The 20233-nt window shown below is 48.5% G+C and overlaps 1 protein-coding gene across 2 annotated transcripts in view; it reads right to left on the reverse strand.

Moving 5' to 3' along the window:
* CNTN1 (contactin 1) overlaps window positions 1–20233 on the reverse strand; it is a 323390-nt gene that overhangs the window by 35570 nt on the left and 267587 nt on the right. For both annotated transcript variants that reach the window (XM_073573262.1, XM_073573261.1), the window contains one exon: window positions 8013–8139. In XM_073573262.1, the coding sequence (XP_073429363.1) occupies window positions 8013–8139 (127 nt within the window). The remainder of the gene's footprint in view (window positions 1–8012; window positions 8140–20233) is intronic.

Genomic DNA, 20233 nt, shown 5'->3' on the forward strand with positions numbered 1-20233 from the left:
CCAAAATGAGTCTTAAAGGGCCGGCGCGCAAAATCGAAAGCTGAGTGACCCAAGGCTCCAAATCGGAGGCTGATAGACCCTGGCCTACAAAAAGGGAGGCTGAGCAACCCTGGCATCCAAATTGGACCCAGAGTGGCCCCGCCCATCAAATCAGACCCAGAGTGGCCCCGCCCACCAAATCAGACCCAGAGTGGCCCCACCCACCAAATCGGACCCTGAGGGGCCCCACCCACAAAATCGGACCCTGAGAGACCCCGGCCTCAAAATCGAACCGAGGGGCCCCACCCACAAAATTGGACCCTGAGGGGCCCCGCCCTCAAAATCGGACCCTGAGAGGCCCTGCCCTCAAAATCGGACCCTGAGAGGCCCCGCCCACCAAATCGGACCCTGAGGGGCCCCGCCAACCAAATCGGACCCTGAGGGCCCCCAACCACAAAATCGGACCCTAAGGGGCCCCGGCCACAAAATCGGACCCTGAGAGACCCCGGCCACAAAATCGAACCCAAAGGGGCCCCGCCCACCAAATCGGACCCTGAGGGGCCCCACCCACAAAATCGGACCCTGAGGGGCCCCGCCCTCAAAATCGGACCCTGAGAGGCCCCGCCCACCAAATCGGACCCTGAGGGGCCCCGCCAACCAAATCAGACTCTGAGGGGCCCCACCCACAAAATTGGACCCTGAGGGCCCCCAACCACAAAATCAGACCCTAAGGGGCCCCGGCCACAAAATCGGACCCTGAGAGACCCCGGCCACAAAATCGAACCCAGAGGGGCCCCACCCACCAAATCGGACCGAGGGGCCCCGCCCACAAAATCGGACCCTTAGGGGCCCCGCCCACAAAATCGGACCCTGAGGGGCCCCGCCCACCAAATCGGACCCTGAGGGGCCCTGCCAACCAAATCGGACTCTGAGGGGCCCCACCCACAAAATCGGACCCTGAGGGCACCCAACCACAAAATAGGACCCTAAGGGGCCCCGCCCTCAAAATCGGACCCTGAGTAGACCAGGCCACAAAATCAGACCCTGAGGGGTCCCGGCCACAAAATCGGACCCTGAGGAGCCCCAGCCACAAAATCGGACCCTGAGGGCCCCCACCCACAAAATTGGACCCGGAGGGGCCCCGCCCACCAAATCGGACCCTGAGGGGCTCCAACCACAAAATTGGACCCTGAGAGACCCCGGCCACAAAATTGAACCCAGAGGGGCGCTGGCCACAAAATCAGACCCTGAGGGGCCCCAACCACAAAATCAGACCCTCAAGGGCCCCGGCCACAAAATCGGACCCTGAGGGCCCCCAACCACAAAACCGGACCCTGAGGGGCCCCAACCACAAAATCGGACCCTGAGGGGCCCCGGCCACAAAATCGGACCCTGAGAGACCCTGGCCACAAAATTGAACCCAGAGGGGCCCCAGTCACAAAATCGGACCGAGGGGCCCTACCCACTAAATCGGACTAAGAGTGGCCCCGCCCACCAAATCGGACCCTGAGGAGCTCCAACCACCAAATCGGACCCTGAGGGGCCCCACCCACCAAATCGGACCCTGAGTGGTTCCGGCCACAAAATCGGACCCTGAGGGGCCCCGACCACAAAATTGGACCCTGAGGGGCCCTGGCCACAAAATCGGACCCTGAGGGGCCCCGCCCACCACATCGGATCCTAAGAGGCCCCACCCACCAAATCAGACCCTGAGGAGCTCCACCCACAAAATCAGACCCCGAGGGACCCCGGCCACAAAATCGGACCCTGAGGGGCCCCACGCACCAAATCGGACCCTGAGGGGCCCTGGCCACAAAATTGGACCCTGAGGGGCCCACCCACAAAATCAGACTCTGAGGGGTTCCGGCCACAAAATCGGACCCTGAGGGGCCCCGGCCACAAAATCGGACCCTAAGGGGCCCCACCCACCAAATCGGACCCTGAGGGGCCCCGGCCACAAAATCGGACCCTGAGGGGCCCCACCCACCAAATTGGACCCTGAGGGGCCCCGGCCACCAAATCGGACCCTGAGGGGCCCCACCCACCAAATCGGACCCTGAGGGGCCCCGGCCACAAAATCGGACCCTGAGGGGCCCCACCCACAAAATCGGGCCTTGAGGGGCCCCACCCACAAAATCGGACCCTGGGGCCAAAGTGGCCCCTGAGAGGCACCCACAGTTAAAACGGATCCTGAGTTGAAAATCTTGCAGGGGCATCAGGCAAGTCTCTCTTAAAGGGGCAGCCTGGGCACCATTTCAAACCACTATCTGTACTTCCTTCAGGAAATACACATCTAGTTTTACATAGTTATCTAATCTATTCTAGAGCTTTTGTTAAAGTAGTTTTGGAAACGTCAGAATATCATGCTCGGCATTTGCTTACAACTTGCAGGACATATTGCTTTTGTTCTTCATCTTTTGTTAGAAGGTCGTTAAAGTCGGTTACTTCCTACCTCTTAATTTTTCTTTCCTAACTTTTGGATTTACAACCCTAGCGTGCTCTGATGGTTCATCTGTGCTACTGAGCAATTTATTAGCCATTAACAACTTTTCATTGTCTGTAATGGTGGGATCAAAAAACGATAATCCCACCAACTCTGCATTCAAATACCACAAATGGTTCGAAAATTTGGTCAGGGCTATTTCTGCAATGTTGTTGTCACATTCTTTATAGTCTAACAGACTATGCAAAATACCTAAATCTTAAAATACCTCAATTTGGATTTTTTCAAACTTTGAGCGACGAGCGGCACGGGTTAACGTTGTTTGATCGAGCTCAAATTTTGGCTATCTCAATATCTGGAAAGGGGAATCGTTTTGTGGGGTCCAGACGGACAAAATTCCGACATCGATTTTTTGCGGTCACCCTAATGCGCACACATGCGCACCAATGTTAAAGTATAGGGGAAAAACGCATGCTTTTTTTGCGCTAAAAAGCAGCGCAAAAAACGCAAATGTGAAACCAGCCTGAGGGGCCCCAACCACAAAATCGGACCCTGAGGGGCCCCGGCCACAAAATCGGATCTTGAGGGGCCCCACAAACAAAATCGGACCGAGGGGCCCCACCCACAAAATCGGACCCTGAGGGACCCCACCCACAAAATCAGACCCTGAGGGGCCCCGGCCACAAAATCGGACCCTGAAGGGCCCCGGCCACAAAACCAGACCGAGGGGCCACGGCCACAAAATCGGACCCTAAAGGCTCCCACCCACCAAATCGGACCCTGGGTGGCCCCGCCCACCAAATCGGACCCTGAGGGGCCCCGCCCACCAAATCGGACCCTGAGGGGCCCCAGCCACAAAATCGGACCGAGGGGCCCAAGCCACAAAATCGGACCCTGAGGGGCCTCACCCACAAAATTGGACCCTGAGGGGCCCCACCCACAAAAGCGGACCCTGAGGGGCCACACCCACAAAATCGGACCCTGAGGGATCCCGGCCACCAATTCAAGCCCTGAGGAGCCCAGGCCACCGAATTGGATCCTGAGGGGCACCACCCACCAAATCAGACCCTGAGGCCAAAGTGGCCCCTGAGAGGCACCCACAGTTAAAACGGATCCTGAGTTGAAAGTCTTGTAGGGGCAGCAGGCAAGTCTCTCTTAAAGGGGCAGCCTGGGCACCATTTCAAAGCACTATCTGTACTTCCTTCAGGAAATACACATCTAGTTATTATTATTCAGTTGATTTCCGCAATTAATGCGGCCCGAACCGCTACACGCACAGACTCCGTTGAGGCATCGTTTCGAAGCCAGCGTCCACGAGTGGTGTGCTAAGTATTTTTCGTGTCGATCGGATTTGTAGTTTTTGCGCAATTTGCGTTTGAAATTTTTTTTCCCGTCATTAGAATGCATTGTCTCAATGCATTTCAATGGGAAAATTTTGCCATAGGAATACATGGGGCAGTTGTGAGGCGATTCAAATTTGAGGACCAGTTGCGGCAGTTAAGCTCATTGATATGCGCAGGCAGACCCAGTTACTATGCCAACGCCTACGAACTGTACATGACCCCACCAGGACACAGTTTCTGCCAGATAATATCAGCTCTTAAAGCGAAACCCAAAGCACAAATGCAAATCTAGCTTCATCACATGATGCATGCCCCTGAGAGAGAATGTGCGCCAAAGTGGATTTAGAAGCCCAGTGCGCCAAACTGGCTCTTAAAGGGCCGGCGCGCCAAATCGGAGGCTGAGCCACCCCGGCCTCCAAATCGGAGGCTGAGCCACCCCGGCCTCCAAATCGGAGGCTGAGCCAGCCCGGCCTCCAAATCGGAGGCTGAGCCAGCCCGGCCTCCAAATCGGAGGCTGAGCCACCCCGGCCTCCAAATCGGAGGCTGAGCCACCCCGGCCTCCAAATCGGAGGCTGAGCCACCCCGGCCTCCAAATCGGAGGCTGATCGATCCCGGTCTCCAAATAGGAGGCTGATCGACCCCGGCCTCCAAATCGGAGGCTGATCGACCCCGGCCTCCAAATCGGAGGCTGAACCACCGCAGCCCCCAAATCGGAGGCTGAACCACCGCAGCCCCCAAATCGGAGGCTGAACCACCGCAGCCCCCAAATCGGAGGCTGAGCCACCCCGGCCTCAAAAACAGAGGCTGAGTGACCCTGGCCTCCAAATAGGAGGTTGAATGTCCCTGGTCCCCAAATCAGAGGCTGAGCAATTTCAGCCTCCAAATCAGAGGCTGAGTGGGGTGCCCAAGTGTGAAAGCCTTGCCGAAGCAGCAAACAAGTTTCTTAAAGGGGCAGCTTGGGCACCATTTCAAAGCACTATCTGTACTTCCTTCAGGAAATACACATCTAGTTATTATTATTCAGTTGATTTCCCAAATTAATGCGGCCCGAACCGCTACACGCACAGACTCCGTTGAGGTGTCGTTTCGAAGCCAGCGTCCACGAGTGGTGTGCTAAGTATTTTTCGTGTCGATTGGATTTGTAGTTTTTGTGCAATTTGCATTTGAAAAATTTTTTTCCCGTCATTGGAATGCGAAAATTTTGCCATAGGAATACATGGGGCAGTCGTGAGGCGATTCAAATTTGAGGACCAGTGGAGGCAGTTAAGCTCATTGATATGCGCAGGCAGACCCAGTTACTATGCCAACGCCTACGAACTTTACATGACCCCACCAGGACACAGTTTATGCCAGATAATATCAGCTCTTAAAGTGAAACCCAAAGCACAAATGCAAATCTAGCTTCATCACATGACGCATGCCCCTTAGAGAGAATGTGCGCCAAAGTGGATTTAGAAGCCCAGTGCACCAAATTGGCTCTTAAAGGGCCCACGTGCCAAAGTGATTATTAAAGGGCCGGCACACCAAAATGAATCTTAATGGGCCAGTGCGCCAAATCGAAAGTTGAGTGACCCCAGGCTCCAAATCGGAAGCTGATTGACCCCGGCCTCCAAATCGGAGGCTGAGCCACCCCGGCCTTCAAATCGGAGGCTGATCGACCCCGGCCTCCAAATAGGAGGCTGATCGACCCCGGCCTCCAAATAGGAGGCTGATCGACCCCGGCCTCCAAATCGGAGGCTGAGCCACCCCGGCCTTCAAATCGGAGGCTGATCGACCCCGGCCTCCAAATAGGAGGCTGATCGACCCCGGCCTCCAAATAAGAGGCTGATCGACCCCGGCCTCCAAATCGGAGGCTGAGCCACCCCGGCCTTCAAATCGGAGGCTGATCGACCCCGGCCTCCAAATCGGAGGCTGATCGACCCCGGCCTCCAAATCGGAGGCTGATCGACCCCGGCCTCCAAATCGGAGGCTGATCGACCCCGGCCTCCAAATCGGAGGCTGATCGACCCCGGCCTCCAAATCGGAGGCTGATCGACCCCGGCCTCCAAATCGGAGGCTGATCGACCCCGGCCTCCAAATCGGAGGCTGATCGACCCCGGCCTCCAAATCGGAGGCTGATCGACCCCGGCCTCCAAATCGGAGGCTGAGCCACTCGGCCTCCAAATCGGAGGCTGAGCCACCCCGGCCTCAAAAACAGAGGCTGAGCGACCCTGGCCTCCAAATAGGAGGCTGAGTGACCCCAGCCTCTAAATAGGAGGCTGAGTGACCCTGGCCTCCAAATAGGAGGCTGAGCGACCCCGGCCCCAAATCAGAGGCTGAGCAATTTCGGCCTCCAAATCAGAGGCTGAGTAGGGTGCCCAAGTGTGAAAGCCTTGCCGAAGCAGCAAGCAAGTCTCTTAAAGGGGCAGCTTGGGCACCATTTCAAAGCACTATCTGTACTTCCTTCAGGAAATACACATCTAGTTAATTCAGTTATTCAATGAATTATCTTTGTAACATGCAGCATACATGGGTTGCTAATGAGTACAAGGATGCTTTGCTATGTGTGGTAAAGTGGAAAAATGCCTAAAAATAAAAATTACTGTTATTTAATATTGACTGTAATTAAGCTTATAGCAGCCAAACAATATAAAAAAAATCCTTGGATTTTTTTTTTTTAAATACATAACATTTTTCTTTGCTTAATACAAAATGAAAGTGCTTTGTAACATTTATAGTTAATATATTATCCAAATATTTGCTAGCATTATCTAAGTATAGCTGTATGGAAGATGTTTATAGAGGTTTTCCAAAGACGAACCATTGTCACCTATGCACCTTTAAAGGGGTTGTACAGTCCAAATTGATAAATCTGCGGTCACTGTGTGTGAAGACTTATGAATCCCCCGGATGGACTGTGCGCTGTAAGGATTCACTGGTTTCCCCCCAGATGAACTGTGTGCTGTAGGGATTCGCCTGTTTCCCGCTGGATGCACTGTGCGCTCTAGGAATTTGCCGGTTTTCCCCCAGATGCACTGTGCACTGTAGCGATTCGCCATTTTCTCCCCAGATGCACTGTGCGCTGTAGGGATTTGCCGGTTCCCCCCAGATGAACTGTGTATTGTAGGGATTCGCCTGTTTCCCCCCAGATGCACTGTGCGCTCTAGAGATTTCCCGGTTTCCCCCTAGATGCACTGTACACTGTAGGGATTTGCCGGTTTCCCCTCAGATGCACTGTGCACTGTAGGGATTCACCATTTTCCCCCCAGATGCACTGTGTGCTGTAGGGATTTGGCGGTTTCCCCCCAGATGAACTGCGTGTTGTAGGGATTCGCCTGTTTCCCTCCAGATGCACTGTGCGCTCTAGTGATTTGCCGGTTTACCCCCAGATGTACTGTGTACTGTAGGGATTCGCCAGTCTCGCCCCAGATGCACTGTGCGCTGTAGGAATTTGCCATTTTCCCCCCAGATGCACAGTTCACTGTAGGGATTTGCCGGTTTCTGAGAGGGGAGCGGAGGGTATGTATGCGTTATACATACTCCCGTCCAGAGCTGGTCCAATGGGCGTGGCCTCACTCCATATTTTTGTAATGAGCGACGCCGTGCCCCGACTAGTGACATGGCTGTCCAGTGGTCACGGTCAACTAGAGGGTGCACCCTCGCTTAAGAAAAGTGCATGGATCGAGGATGCACCCATTGGACGGGCCCACATGTTCATACCCACCAGTCTCGGCTCAGAGACTGGTGAATCCCTGCAGTGCGCAGTGTGTGTGCTAGGGGGATTCATAAATCTGCAGACACAGAGTGGCCACAGACTTATCAATTTTGAACAGAGAACAGCTTTAACCAGAACAGGTGTTACCAAATCCTTTATACACAATCCGGGCATGTTAATAATCATCCAAATAAATAAAATACAAAGAAAATACCAAACGATAATAGAAGTAGAGATGAGCAGATCAAGATGCAGAGAATCAACTTCCAGTTAAATTTTCTGAAATTCACAAATCCTCAACAATTAAAAAACTCTGCAATTCAATTTGTGAGGACTGTCCAAAAGTTCCATTTCACACACTGCTAGAGTGGGCTAACAGTGACAGGTGAGGCTACGCTAGCTTCCCCATAATTCCCTAAAGCTATCATATCACATGGAGGAAAACAGGCAAACAGGGGGGCAAATTTATTCGCAGCACATCAAACATCTAGGGAAAAAGGCAAAGTCAATAAATATGAATTTCAACCATCTCCACTCATTTCTAAGCTCTTACCTCTAACAACCAGATCAGCTGAGGCCGAGGAATTGTCCACGATGCTCTGTGCAGTACAAGTATATCTCCCAGCATGTCTAAGTTGCACACTTTTGATAATAAGTTCACATTTATCATTATCAGTACTCTGGAAGAAAAAGGAAGGTAATAATGAAATGAATAACACATATTTTCCTTGGTGTAAAAATCAAATAAGCATTATCATTATTTATCTAAAAGGAAGCTGTTATATATAATTGCAAATCTATAAGCCACTGATAGTTATTATAGTGAATACTAAAGTAAGGCCTATCAATCTATTATACTTTACATGATTCTCAGCTAGGGTTAAGGCCCCTAGCCCCTCTTCTGCAAACACGTAATTAATGGATAGCAGATGCGAGCCCCATTCCCAGCTTGCCTAGGAATGCAGATGGTTACAGATTTAGGCTGTGTGCACACGATGCGGATATATAGCAGATCCGCAACGGATTTTTCCGCGCAGAAACGTTGCATATCCGCATTGTGATGTACAGCAGCCTTAAAATCAATGAAAAAAAAAAAACGCTGTGCAGACGCTGCAGATTTTTCCACGGTACAAAATCCACAGCATGTCACTTCTTTTGTGCGGTTTTCCACCTCCCCTGTCTCCAAATCCGCAGGGGGGAATCCGCAGTGGAAAACCGCACAAAAACCGCAAGAAAACCGCAGGAAAAATGGAAGAAATCCGCAGGAAAAATGCAGGTCATTTGACGTGCGGATTTCTTCCATTCTGCGCGGAAAAATCCGCAGGGCTAAGAAGTCCGTCAGCACTCAGCCTTATGGCCCTTGCCTGTATCTGTCTCAGAACAGCAGACTAATGTGCGTGTCTTTATTCCATTCAAATTATTATTGTAATATTGAGGTTTTTTTGATTTGCACAGCTATGATAGATATGAAAGTAATATCATGACAAAGTGGCAAACATAACACAATATCTTACGTCATTGGGTGATAACCAGAACACCTCCAAATTAAATATCGAAGCGATGTATGATGCGATCCATGCCATGTTTCCTATCTATACAAAGGTAAGTTCGTGGTAGGAAACATAACCATAATATCTCCCGCCTGGGAGCTCCAAAGGCAAAAATATTGTAGAATTTGAGAATCCCAAAATTTGTTAAAAGATTGAGCCACATCCCTGTCCAGTCCTGTTATGAGTCACCAGAGGGGAAGAATGTGGGTGTAACTTAGGTTAATAAAAGCAAATTCCAAATTATAACTTTGGACGGTTCTGGGAGATACAGATTACTGTAGTTCTGTCCGTTGCCCCTCAAAAATGAAGAGCTCCCCTTCATTAAAGCCAATGCCAACACTGCTACATCAGGTTTTGCAAATTTCATCAGTTTATCCTTTTTATGTTATGTAATTGTTTATAAAGTATTGTTTTATCCATTTTGTAACATCTTTTGTATATTTTCATAAACACTGCCTACTTTTTTGGATTAAATATATAAAATTTAATAGCTTTGTTCCTCTTGCCCCATAAACTGCAGCCCTGAAGCTATATGCTATCTGTAGGGTGTTCAATTGGCCTGCATAAACAATTGGTAGCAGATAGTATTTTTGTGGGTTATTGGGAAGCTTGGCGGTGACCGTACTGAAGCATGTACGACGATATATATATTACATGCATTGGAATTGGATGTGTATACACTATATGTTTACTGTGAGTTCCATAATATCGGGCCTACTAGTGAAAGCAATCTCGGCCTCGTCCATCGATAGTCAGCCAATTGCGTAATTGTTTTAATGATTGGAGGCAGCGGATTGCAGGTTTGTGGTCATCTGGTAATGGTGGGGAGATATCTGAGGGATTTCTCAGCTGTTCCTTAAAAAACATTGGTGGCAGCGGTGGGATCTGCACAATTTCTCTAGGCAGTTATCGGTCACAAAAGTAATGCAATACCATGTTTATCTTCATTTAGAAAGGTTTTCCATAAAGCACATTGAGGGCCTACCCTAGGGGTGGGGAATCTTTTTCCAGCAGGGGGCCATTTGGAAATTTCTAACATCATTCGGGGGCCACACAAAAATGATCACCTTGAAAAAGACCCTGGTATATTTAGTCAAGCAATTAATTACAGTAACTCACCCTTAAAGTGACGGCTGGAGCTGCTTCTCTTTGGTGCGGCTGTGATGTTAGGTGATACTGATCATGTTGCTTCTCACAGCTGCTTTTTCCAGTTTTGCGACAGCCAAGAAATCAGTCAACTTTTTGTCATAATAAGATTTCTAAATCATATACATCACATAGGAAATGCTGGGACTAATGTATATACATCGCGTAGGAGACGCTGAGACAGCTGTATATACACCACATAGGAGATTCTGGGACTGCTATATATACATCACATATGAGACGCTGAGACTCCTGTATCTATATCCCATAGAAGACTCTGAGACAGCTGTATATACATCACATAGGAGACACAGGGACTGCTGTATATACATCACACAGGAGCCGCAGGGACTGTTGTATATACATCACACAGGAGAGTCTGGGGCTGCTGTATATGCATCACACAGGAGGTGCTGGGACTGCTGTATATGCATCACACAGGAGACACTGGGACTGCTGCATATGCATCACACAGGAGACACAGGGACTTCTGTATATACATCACACAGGAGACGCTGGAATTGCTGTATATAAATCACACAGGAGATGCTGGGACTGCTGTATATACATCACATAGGAGACACTGGGATTGCTGTACATGCATCACATAGGAGACCCTGGGACTGCTGTACATACATAACATAGGAAACATTGAAACTGCTATATATGCATCACAGGAGACTCTGGGGTCATATAAATTACAAGATGGGCTGGGGGGTATAGACATCACAGGAGATGCTGGGACATATTCATCACCAGGGAAGCTGGGGGAAATAGATATCACTGAGGGGCTATATACATCACTAGGAAGCACAGAGAGCACTGGGGGTATATATGTCCCAGGGGGAATATACATCACTGATGGGGTCACATATCACTGGGGGCTATATAATGCACTGGGGGTTATATATATCACTGGTGGGGGGATATACAGAACTCGGGGAGATATACAGCACTGGGGAATGTACACATCACTTGGGGGCATATACAGCTGTGGGGTGGGATATACAGCACTGGGGGAGGGAGGATATACAGCACTGGGGGGAAAAGGATCGCCAAAGAGGCACATAGATCACCAGGGTGGGGCCTGATAGATCACCGGGGTACAGAGATCACAGAGGGGTGACATGAAGATCACAGGGGTGCACATAGCTGGGAGGCACATAGATCATGGAGGGGCACATAGCTGTTGAGGACAGATATCACAGGAGGTACAGAGATCACATGGAAGCACAAATCTCACAGGGGGTACACAGCAGGAAGGCACAAGGATAACAGAGGGGCACATAGATCACAGGGGGCACAAAGCCAGGAGCCACATATATCAGAGGGGTGCACATAGCTGGAGGGCACAGAGATCACAGGGGGGCATATAGCTAGGGGGCACAGATCACGGGAAAAAAAATCACAGGGAGGCACATGGCTGGGGGTACAGAAATCACAATGGGCACAGATCACGAGGGGGCATATAGCTGGAGGGCACATATCACAGGGGCATAGATATCATATGGGGAAACAGCTGGGGGGCAAACAGATCACAGGGGCACATAGCTGGAGGGCACAGAGATCACAGGGGGCATATAGCTGGGGCAGTGCAGATCACAGAGGGCACATAGCTGAAGGGCACAGAGATCACAGGGGGGCATATAGCTGTGGCAGCACAGATCACAGGGGCACATAGCTGGAGGGCACGGATCACAGGGGGCATATAGCTTCGGGGCACAGATCACATGGGGAAACATAGCTGGGGCACAGAGATCATAGGGATGCAGCAGCAGCTTCTCTTCTGGGGCAGGAGGACGCGACATCATTGGTTACTAACCCTGCCCACCCCGACGCTAACCCCGCCCTCCCAGATGACGTTATCATTCATGTGCAGGGCAGGCAGTGTTCTGTAATGAACACTGCGTGCTGTGCACTTGGGGGTTAAAGGGCCAGCAGGATATGGTTGCCGCCCAAGCATTGGGAACTCCGGGGACCTGCCAGCGGGCCACATGAAAAGTCACCGCGGGCCGCATGTGTGCCAGAGGTTCCCCACCCCTGGAATATTGTAAAGAGTAACCCCTGAATCCCTCATCTACAACGAAGCCTCATAGACTCTTCATTATGCAGATTAATAAATCCTGATGAAGGATGGTGTTGTATTCCATCTAATCACTCATTCATACATTAATCCAAGGATTTGTAGTTAATAAATTTTTCTGCAATTTTTTTCTGGAAAATATATATAAAGAGCAATGCCTTATAACATCAGAATAAATCATTGTGAAACAATAAAGTCAGTTTGTACATAATACAAAATCAGTAGCTTACTAAATTTTATTTTGAATGCACACGGCCGAGTCTCGCATGTTAATACCTGGCACTCAGGAGTGGAGCATGCGGCTCCATGTATTGCTATGCGGCTGCACGCTTCAATCCGAATGCCGGGGGCAGTGCCGGGTGCTAACATGCAAGACTCGGCCATGTTTCTCGCATGTGCGCTTTACTAAAAAACTTTAGAAGTGTTTATTAGTGATGGGCGAGCACTAAAATGCTCGGGTGCTCATGTCGAGCAAATTGGAATGCTCAGGTGCTCGACCTGAGCAATGAGCCCAATGTAAGTCTATGGGAAAACCGAACATTTTTGCCGCGATCCCCTCCAGGGGTACTTTTAGGGTCTAAAAACATCTGAAATAAATGGGAACAGTGCTCAAATGACATGGGAACATCATGGGGAATACTCTGGAAGCCTTTCTGACTACCAAGTCACAGCTGTGACCAATGTTGTCAGTGTTAGGCCACTTTTACAGGTGCACACTTAAACATACAAAGTCGAAACCAAAATGGATTTTCCTGGAAAATATGTTAAGGAACATCCTTTCCAGGGTAATGATTTGTTTGTAAGACAAAATAAATAACTCAAAACAAAAATGTTCCTCCACCACATGGGCTATGTTCACACATAGAGTTTTTGATGCGTTTTTCAACTTTACCATTGCTTTCAACCAAGACAAATGCATTCAACTGGGAAATTTTTATATTTATATAAGTCTATTTTTATAGGGCCAGCAGTCGGCCTTCATTTTTCTTAGAGAGCCATAAGCCGGCTATGCATTGTTGTTCCCATTATTAAACATTGGTTCGCTTATACCATTATTCTGTATGCAGTGAGTGGCAGGGCTGCTCAAAATTTGGACGCACCCGACAACCCATTGAACAGGCGTAATGGATGACATCATGCAACCAAAGTTCCAAGTATTCATTTGGTACTCCCATACTGTTTGCTTATGCACTGAATGCAAGGCCTGCCCTGCACCAAAGTTACACGCACCCCAATAAACCTTTGAACCCACGTACTCGATGGTCACAGGAAAACCAAGTTCATATTATTCATTTGGTACTCACATACTGTTTGCTTATGCATTGAATGCAAGGACTGCCCTGCACCAATGTTACACCCACCCCAATAAGCATTTGAACCCATGTACTGGATTTCCACATGAAACTAAAGTTCCCATTATTCTGATTTTTTTTTTTAAGTCACCTAAAATTTGCCCATGAAGTGAATACAAGGTCTGCCCAAAATGTGAATGCACTCCGATCCTCCAAGGAAGATATTTGGAAGATGGTCTCCGAAAAATATTTCCCCAGTTTAAAGGAGCGGGTCTCCTATACTCGTAATGCCCATGCACTAAGTGTATGGGTTGAAAAACATTTTCCCCTGGGGGGGTACACATAAACCTACTGTGTAGATATTTTTTTTACTGCCATCATAAACACTCTTGCAAAAAGTATAGTGGCTGTTGCATCAAAGAACACGTTCACCCCCGTGTTCCAAGTGGTGGTGTCTGAAGAGACGTGGAGGATGGCCTCCGAAAAATGTCTTCCCAGTACAAAGGAGCGGGTCCCCTATACCTGTAATGTCCATACACTAAGTGTATGGGCTTAAAAACCTTTTCCCCTGGGGAGGGTACACCTGAACATACTGTGTAAACATTTTTGGAACGTGCATCATAAACACCTCTGAAAAAAATTACTTGGCTGTTGCATCACAGAACACATTCACCTTGGTGATCTAGTGGTGGTGTCAGACGTGGAGGATGGCCTCCGAAAATATTTTTCCCAGTTTAAAGGAGCAAGTCTCCTATACTTGTAATATTTTTCCTCCTGGGGGGTACATATCAACATACAGTGTTAACATTTTTTTTAAAGGGTATGAAAACAACCCTTTTACACAATAAGTTGACTGTTGCATCACGGACCACAGTCACCATGGTGATCTTGTGGTGGTGGGTGATGAGGATGAGGAGAAGGATAACACTAAATAGCCAAAATCAGGAAGCATATACCCATGTGTGAATGTGAAGAGATGCATGGGAATACACCTCCCAAAAAAAGACACAGTATAGGAGATTATGTTTTACTGTTATCATTCGGTGGTGTAGAGAAGTCTGGCCCAATCCAGCCCTTGTTCATTTTCAGTTGACAGGCGGATGCGCTCATCAGTTATAATTCCACCAATGGCACTAAGAACCAGCTTTGACAAAACGCTAACGGCAGGCTGGCCAGGACCTCCAAGGCATAGAGAGCCAGTTCATGCTATGTGTCCAGCTTGTATACACAATAATTAAAAGGCACAGAGGAATCACAGAGGACGTTGGCATGGTCAGCAAAGGTACTCCCTCATCATCTTCCCAAACTTTACACTCGTGAGAGTACCCCGAGCCTCTGGGCCAGTGCGATGGGAGGATCTGAGAAAACTCTCCCAGAACTTTGCCTGTGTTCCCCTGCCTCTGCTGGATTGGAGTTGTATCTCTCTCACCTCTACTCCTTGGTTGTCCAACAAACTGTGACCTCTGCCACCAGCGTTTTCAGATGGGATTTGTTTTATTAATTTTGCAACAATGGCCCTCTGGTAGTGCAACATTTTAGTACACCTATCTGCCTCTGGAAGAAGAGATTGAAAGTTCTCCTTGTAGCATGGGTCTAGAAGTGTCACAAACCAGTAATGAGTGTCACCGAAAATGTTGATAACGCGAGGGACACGGGAAAGGCAATGCAACATAAAGTCTGCCATTCATGCCAGACTGCTAACAGGCAAGACTTCCGTGTCCTCACCAACAGGATGACTGACCATGCGGTCCTCCTCCTCCCTGTCCTCAGGCCATCCACGCTGAACAGACGGTATGACAGTTGTGCTTGTAGTAGCTCCTGTTCTCACTCCTCCTCCTCTTCCTCATTGTCAACCAATTCACGATGGGATGACATGAGGCTGGGCTGTATGTAATCACCCTGTATGGTTCCTTGCTCCATCTCATCGTGCTCAGCCTGCAATGCATTGTTTTTCATTGTGACCAGACAGCTTTTCAGAATGCAGAGAAGCGGCATGCTGACACTAATTATGGCATCATTGCGGCTCACCATCTTGGTGGATTCCTCAAAGTTTTGTAGGATGGTACATATTTCTGACATCCATGTCCACGCCTGAGGTCTTTTGTGTGGAGTCAGAAAGGAATACCGACGGCCTTGTTGATGCTGGTAGTCAACAACTGCCCTCTTCTGCTCACAAATCCTTTCCAGCATATGCAGTGTAGAGTTCCAAAGCTTGGGAACATCACACACCAGTCGGTGAGCCGGAAGCTGCAAACACTGCTGAAGCACAGCAAGGGCAGCTGAAGCTGTAGCTGACTTTCTAAAATGGGCACACAGACAGTGTACTTTGACACGCAGATCCGGCAGCTCCGGGTAGGGTTTATGAAACCGCTAATCAATCATGTTAAGCACATGGGCCAGGCATGGTACATGTGTGAGCTCACCTCGCCTCAGAGCCGACACCAGGTTCCAGGCATTGTCACACATGACCATGCCTGTCTGTAGGTTCAACGGTGTCAGCCACAGATCTGCCTGCTCTTTCAGAGTTGTTCACAACTTTTCAGCATTGTGCGGTTTGTCACCCAAGCATATTAGCTTCAGCACAGCCTGTTGCCCCTTGGCTGTGGCAGTGCTGCAGTGCTTCCAGCTTGTGACTGATGGGGTCATTTTGAAGATGGAGGCTGAAGAGGATGAGGAGGAGATGCAGGAGCTGTAGACTGTCGGGGCAACCCTGATTGACGTAGGGCCTGCAATCCTCAGCGTCAGAAGGACATGTTCCATCTCAAGGTATGACTGGGTCTTGGCTTCTACTATGTTAACCCAGTGTGCTGTCAGCGAGATATACTGTCCCTGCCACAAGTACTTATCCACGTGTCCGTGGTTAGGTGGACTTTCCCAGTTACAGCATTGTTGAGGGCATGGGTAATGTTGTGGGACACGTGCTTGTGTAATGCCGGAACGGCACATCGGGAGAAATAGTTGCGGATGGGGACCGAGTACCTTGGGATGGCCGCCACCATCAGGTTGCGGAAAGCCTAAAAGGAAACATTTCTAGCGCAAGCAGACGAGAAATGTGTGAATTTAATACTGTGGCCTGTGGGGTGTTGGCGGTGTATTTTCGCTTGCGTTCCAATGACTGGGGTATGGAGAACTGAAGGCTGCACTGGGACAAGGACATGCTTGATGATTGTGGTAGTTGAGTGTGTGCAACAACAGGTGCAGGACAGGAGGCATCTTCACAGTCACCATGGACAGGGGATTGGCTTCCACGCATAACAGCGGCAGAAGCAGTGGTGTCACCCGCAGACAGTGTTCCTGGACCCTGGGGTTCAACCCACAAAGTCGGGTGCTTTGCTGCCATGTGCGTGATCATGCTGGTGGTCAGGCTGTTAGTTTTGCTACCCCTGCTGATGCGGGCATTGCAAGTGATGCAAATGGCCTGTTTGGGATTATTGGCAGAGTCTTTAAAAAACAACCAGATTCGGAAATACCTATCAGTTGTACTGCCAACGTCCATCATGTTGGTGTTATGAGAAACGGTTGCCTGCCTTCTGTCTGCGGCCACCACACTGCTTCTTCCTGCCTGTTGGGTTGCTACGCCTCCCTCCCCCTGTGTGCTGCTGTCCTCGCTCTGCATGTTCTCCTGCCAGGTTGGGTCAGTTACTATATCATCCACCACCTCATCTTCCACTTCCGCACCCTGGTCCTCCTCCTGACTTTCTGGCAATTGTGTCTCATCATCGTCCACCTCTTGTGACATGTTCCCACCGTCATCTTCGTGTGAATGTGGCTGCTCAAATATTTGGGCATCGCTACATGTGATCTCATCTTGCCCTGCTTCAAGTGGATAGGGCGAGAGTCCCGAATCTATAAATGGAAAAGTGAACAGCTCTTCGAAGTGTCCAAGTGTGGGATCAATTGTCTCCGGGCACTCGGCATGGCGGGAGGAAGGAAGATTAGGGTGAGGATTATGCGGTCTAGACTCATGGCTGTTCAATATGTGGCCTCTATTTTTTGTTTTAACCGCAAAATAGTGTATAGAACTAAGGTCACAGACAGCAAAAACAGTTGAATGGAGGCTTCAAATGCCACAATTTGTAGACCACAGACAGATGAAGAGTCTGACGGAGATACCACACTGTTCAATATGTGGCCTGTATTTTTTTTTTGCTCAGCTAAATTGTGTCAATATGTAGGCTAAGACACAACAAAAAAAAAATCTATGGAGGCCTGAAATAGCACAATTTTGAGTGCAATGAGATGCGATCCGTGTGGCGGACAAAACCCAGTGTAAAATATCTGCCCTGTAGCTAAATATTTTTTGGGCAGAAAATTAGTGTCAAGAAATTATATAAGACACTCCAAAAATTTTTTTACAGTACCATAAAAATGGCAGAATTTTCTGCGCACTCACATATGATGGCTGGGACGGGAAAACCCATTTAAAATAGCTGGATTTTCACGCTGTACTCTGAAAAGGATTTGGCTGTTGTATACTGCAGTGCCAACAAGCAAATGGAGAAAAAAAGAGGGCTCTGGATTTCTTCGGAATAAAATAATCAGGATTAAGATGCAAAAAAAAATATTCCTGCCCACTGATACCTGGGTCTAGGTATATATGGTCAATATATGTAATAGGCAGCAGCAGCAGTCTGTAATGGAATGGACCCTCCTGATGTATGCAATGAAGTATGCCACATACAATGCCTGCCTGCTACTGACATCCATATACCCACAGACACTCCCTGCCTACCTTGCACTGCAATCTATACACCCCGTAATTAGTCCTTAGAAGGACCGTCAAAGCTGGATTTGTGTATTCTATTATGGTATACCCTCACTAACTTATAAACCCCCAAATCTGACACTATCTCGGCAGCAACTCTCCCTACACTGTCTGATTCCGGAAGTGACTGTGACGAGCAGGGCGGCGGCAGGACTCATATAGACCGGATGTCTCAGTGCGGCCAGCCAATCATTGTAATACCACAACCAAGATGGCTGCTGCATTTCAATGCGTGGCAGACAATCCCTGCATGTTGATTGGTGCTCTAAAGAGCACCAAACATGAAGGTCTGGGGACCGAATTCCTACCAAGCAAACCCAGAAATGCTCGGCGCTCTACGAGTACCGCGAGTACAGTGATGTTTGGGCGAGTACAAAGCATTACCGAGTATGCTCGCTCATCACTAGTGTTTATTAACTAAAAAATCATTTTAAAATAAGGATGGTCACATAGCATTGATGTAAAATATAAATGAACTAGGTAAAGTTGATAATGGATATTGAATTTCTAAAAGATGATTTGGTCTATCTACATCTTGAAACTCAAGGGTAAAATTGGTTCTGCACAAGTAGAAGTAATGTGCTCTTCTTTCAAATTGCAGTGTCAAGGAGCCTGTGTACAACGGTCTTAATTGCTAAACATTTGGAAGATCTGTATTGCATTGACCCTTCCAGCATTGATAACATAATCAATCTTACGATCAAACAAACATTTAACAACTAAAAAAATACAAACAAATAATATACTTATACACACCCTGTAAACCCTATCTCATCTTATTCAGCCAGCCTAAATCTTAATAGATTATGCTTTGAAAACATTTCTTTAGGCCATTTAGTAGGTAGTTGGCCACCATAGAGAATTTAGACCTGCCCTCAGTCCACAATTCATACAAACAGAATATATTTACTTTATTTACAAACTCATTGAATTAATTACATTATCTTTCCAATTCTTAGCAATTAAAATCTGTATTGCAGCTACATTAGCAGAAACAATCTATTCGATGTTTAGGGTCAATTGATGATCTATGTCCATGTAGACTTTTCAATCTTTGCAGTCTTTTTCCTTTCATCATTTACTACCTTTGAAGGCGAGTTATGTCAACTCACCTGGATTTAAAGGGAATCTGTCACCTCATTTTTCCGATATGAGATGCGGCCACCGTCATCAGGGGCTTATCTACAGAATTCTGTAATGCTGTAGATAAGCCCCTAATGTAATCTGAAAGATAAGAAAAACGAGTTATATTATACTCACCGGGGGTCCAGTCCGGGCCGATGGGTGTCGCGGTCCGGTCCAGCGCCTCCCATCTTCTAGCGATGACATCCTCCTACCTACTTCTGCCACGGCTCCGGCGCAGGCGTTCTATATCTGCCCTGTTGAGGGCAGCGCAGAGTACTGCAGTGAGCAGGCGCCGAGAAAGGTCAGAGAGGTCCGGCGCCTGTGCACTGCAGTACTTTACTCTGCCCTCAACAGGGCAGATAAAATACGCCTACACAAGAGCCGCGGCAGAAGTAAGGAGGAGGACAGCATCGCTAGAAGATGGGAGGCGCCGGACCAGACCGCGACACCCATTGGACCGGACCGGACCCCTTGGTGAGTATAATATAACACGTTTTTCTTATCTTTCAGGTTACATCGGGGGCTTATCTACAGCATTATAGAATGCTGTAGATAAGCCCCTGATGGCGGTGGCCGCATCTCATAGGGCAAAAATGAGGTGACAGATTCCCTTTAAGGTGCAGTTAATAAACAGTTAATAGACCAGCATATTTTATACAGCATTGATTTTTACCACCACAATACCATTTGACTTTGTATTTATTGTATTAAAGTTTACAGAAAATTGTGTAGGGTTTGGTTGGCAAAATGAGATGCTCTTTATGGAGGTGAAGCTAGGAGTGTGCCGGGATTGGAGCATGGTGGCACTTGCAT

This window comes from Dendrobates tinctorius, unplaced genomic scaffold, assembly GCF_039654945.1.
Source record: "Dendrobates tinctorius isolate UK_male_01 unplaced genomic scaffold, ASM3965494v1 ptg000035l, whole genome shotgun sequence".
Lineage (NCBI taxonomy): Eukaryota > Metazoa > Chordata > Amphibia > Anura > Dendrobatidae > Dendrobates > Dendrobates tinctorius.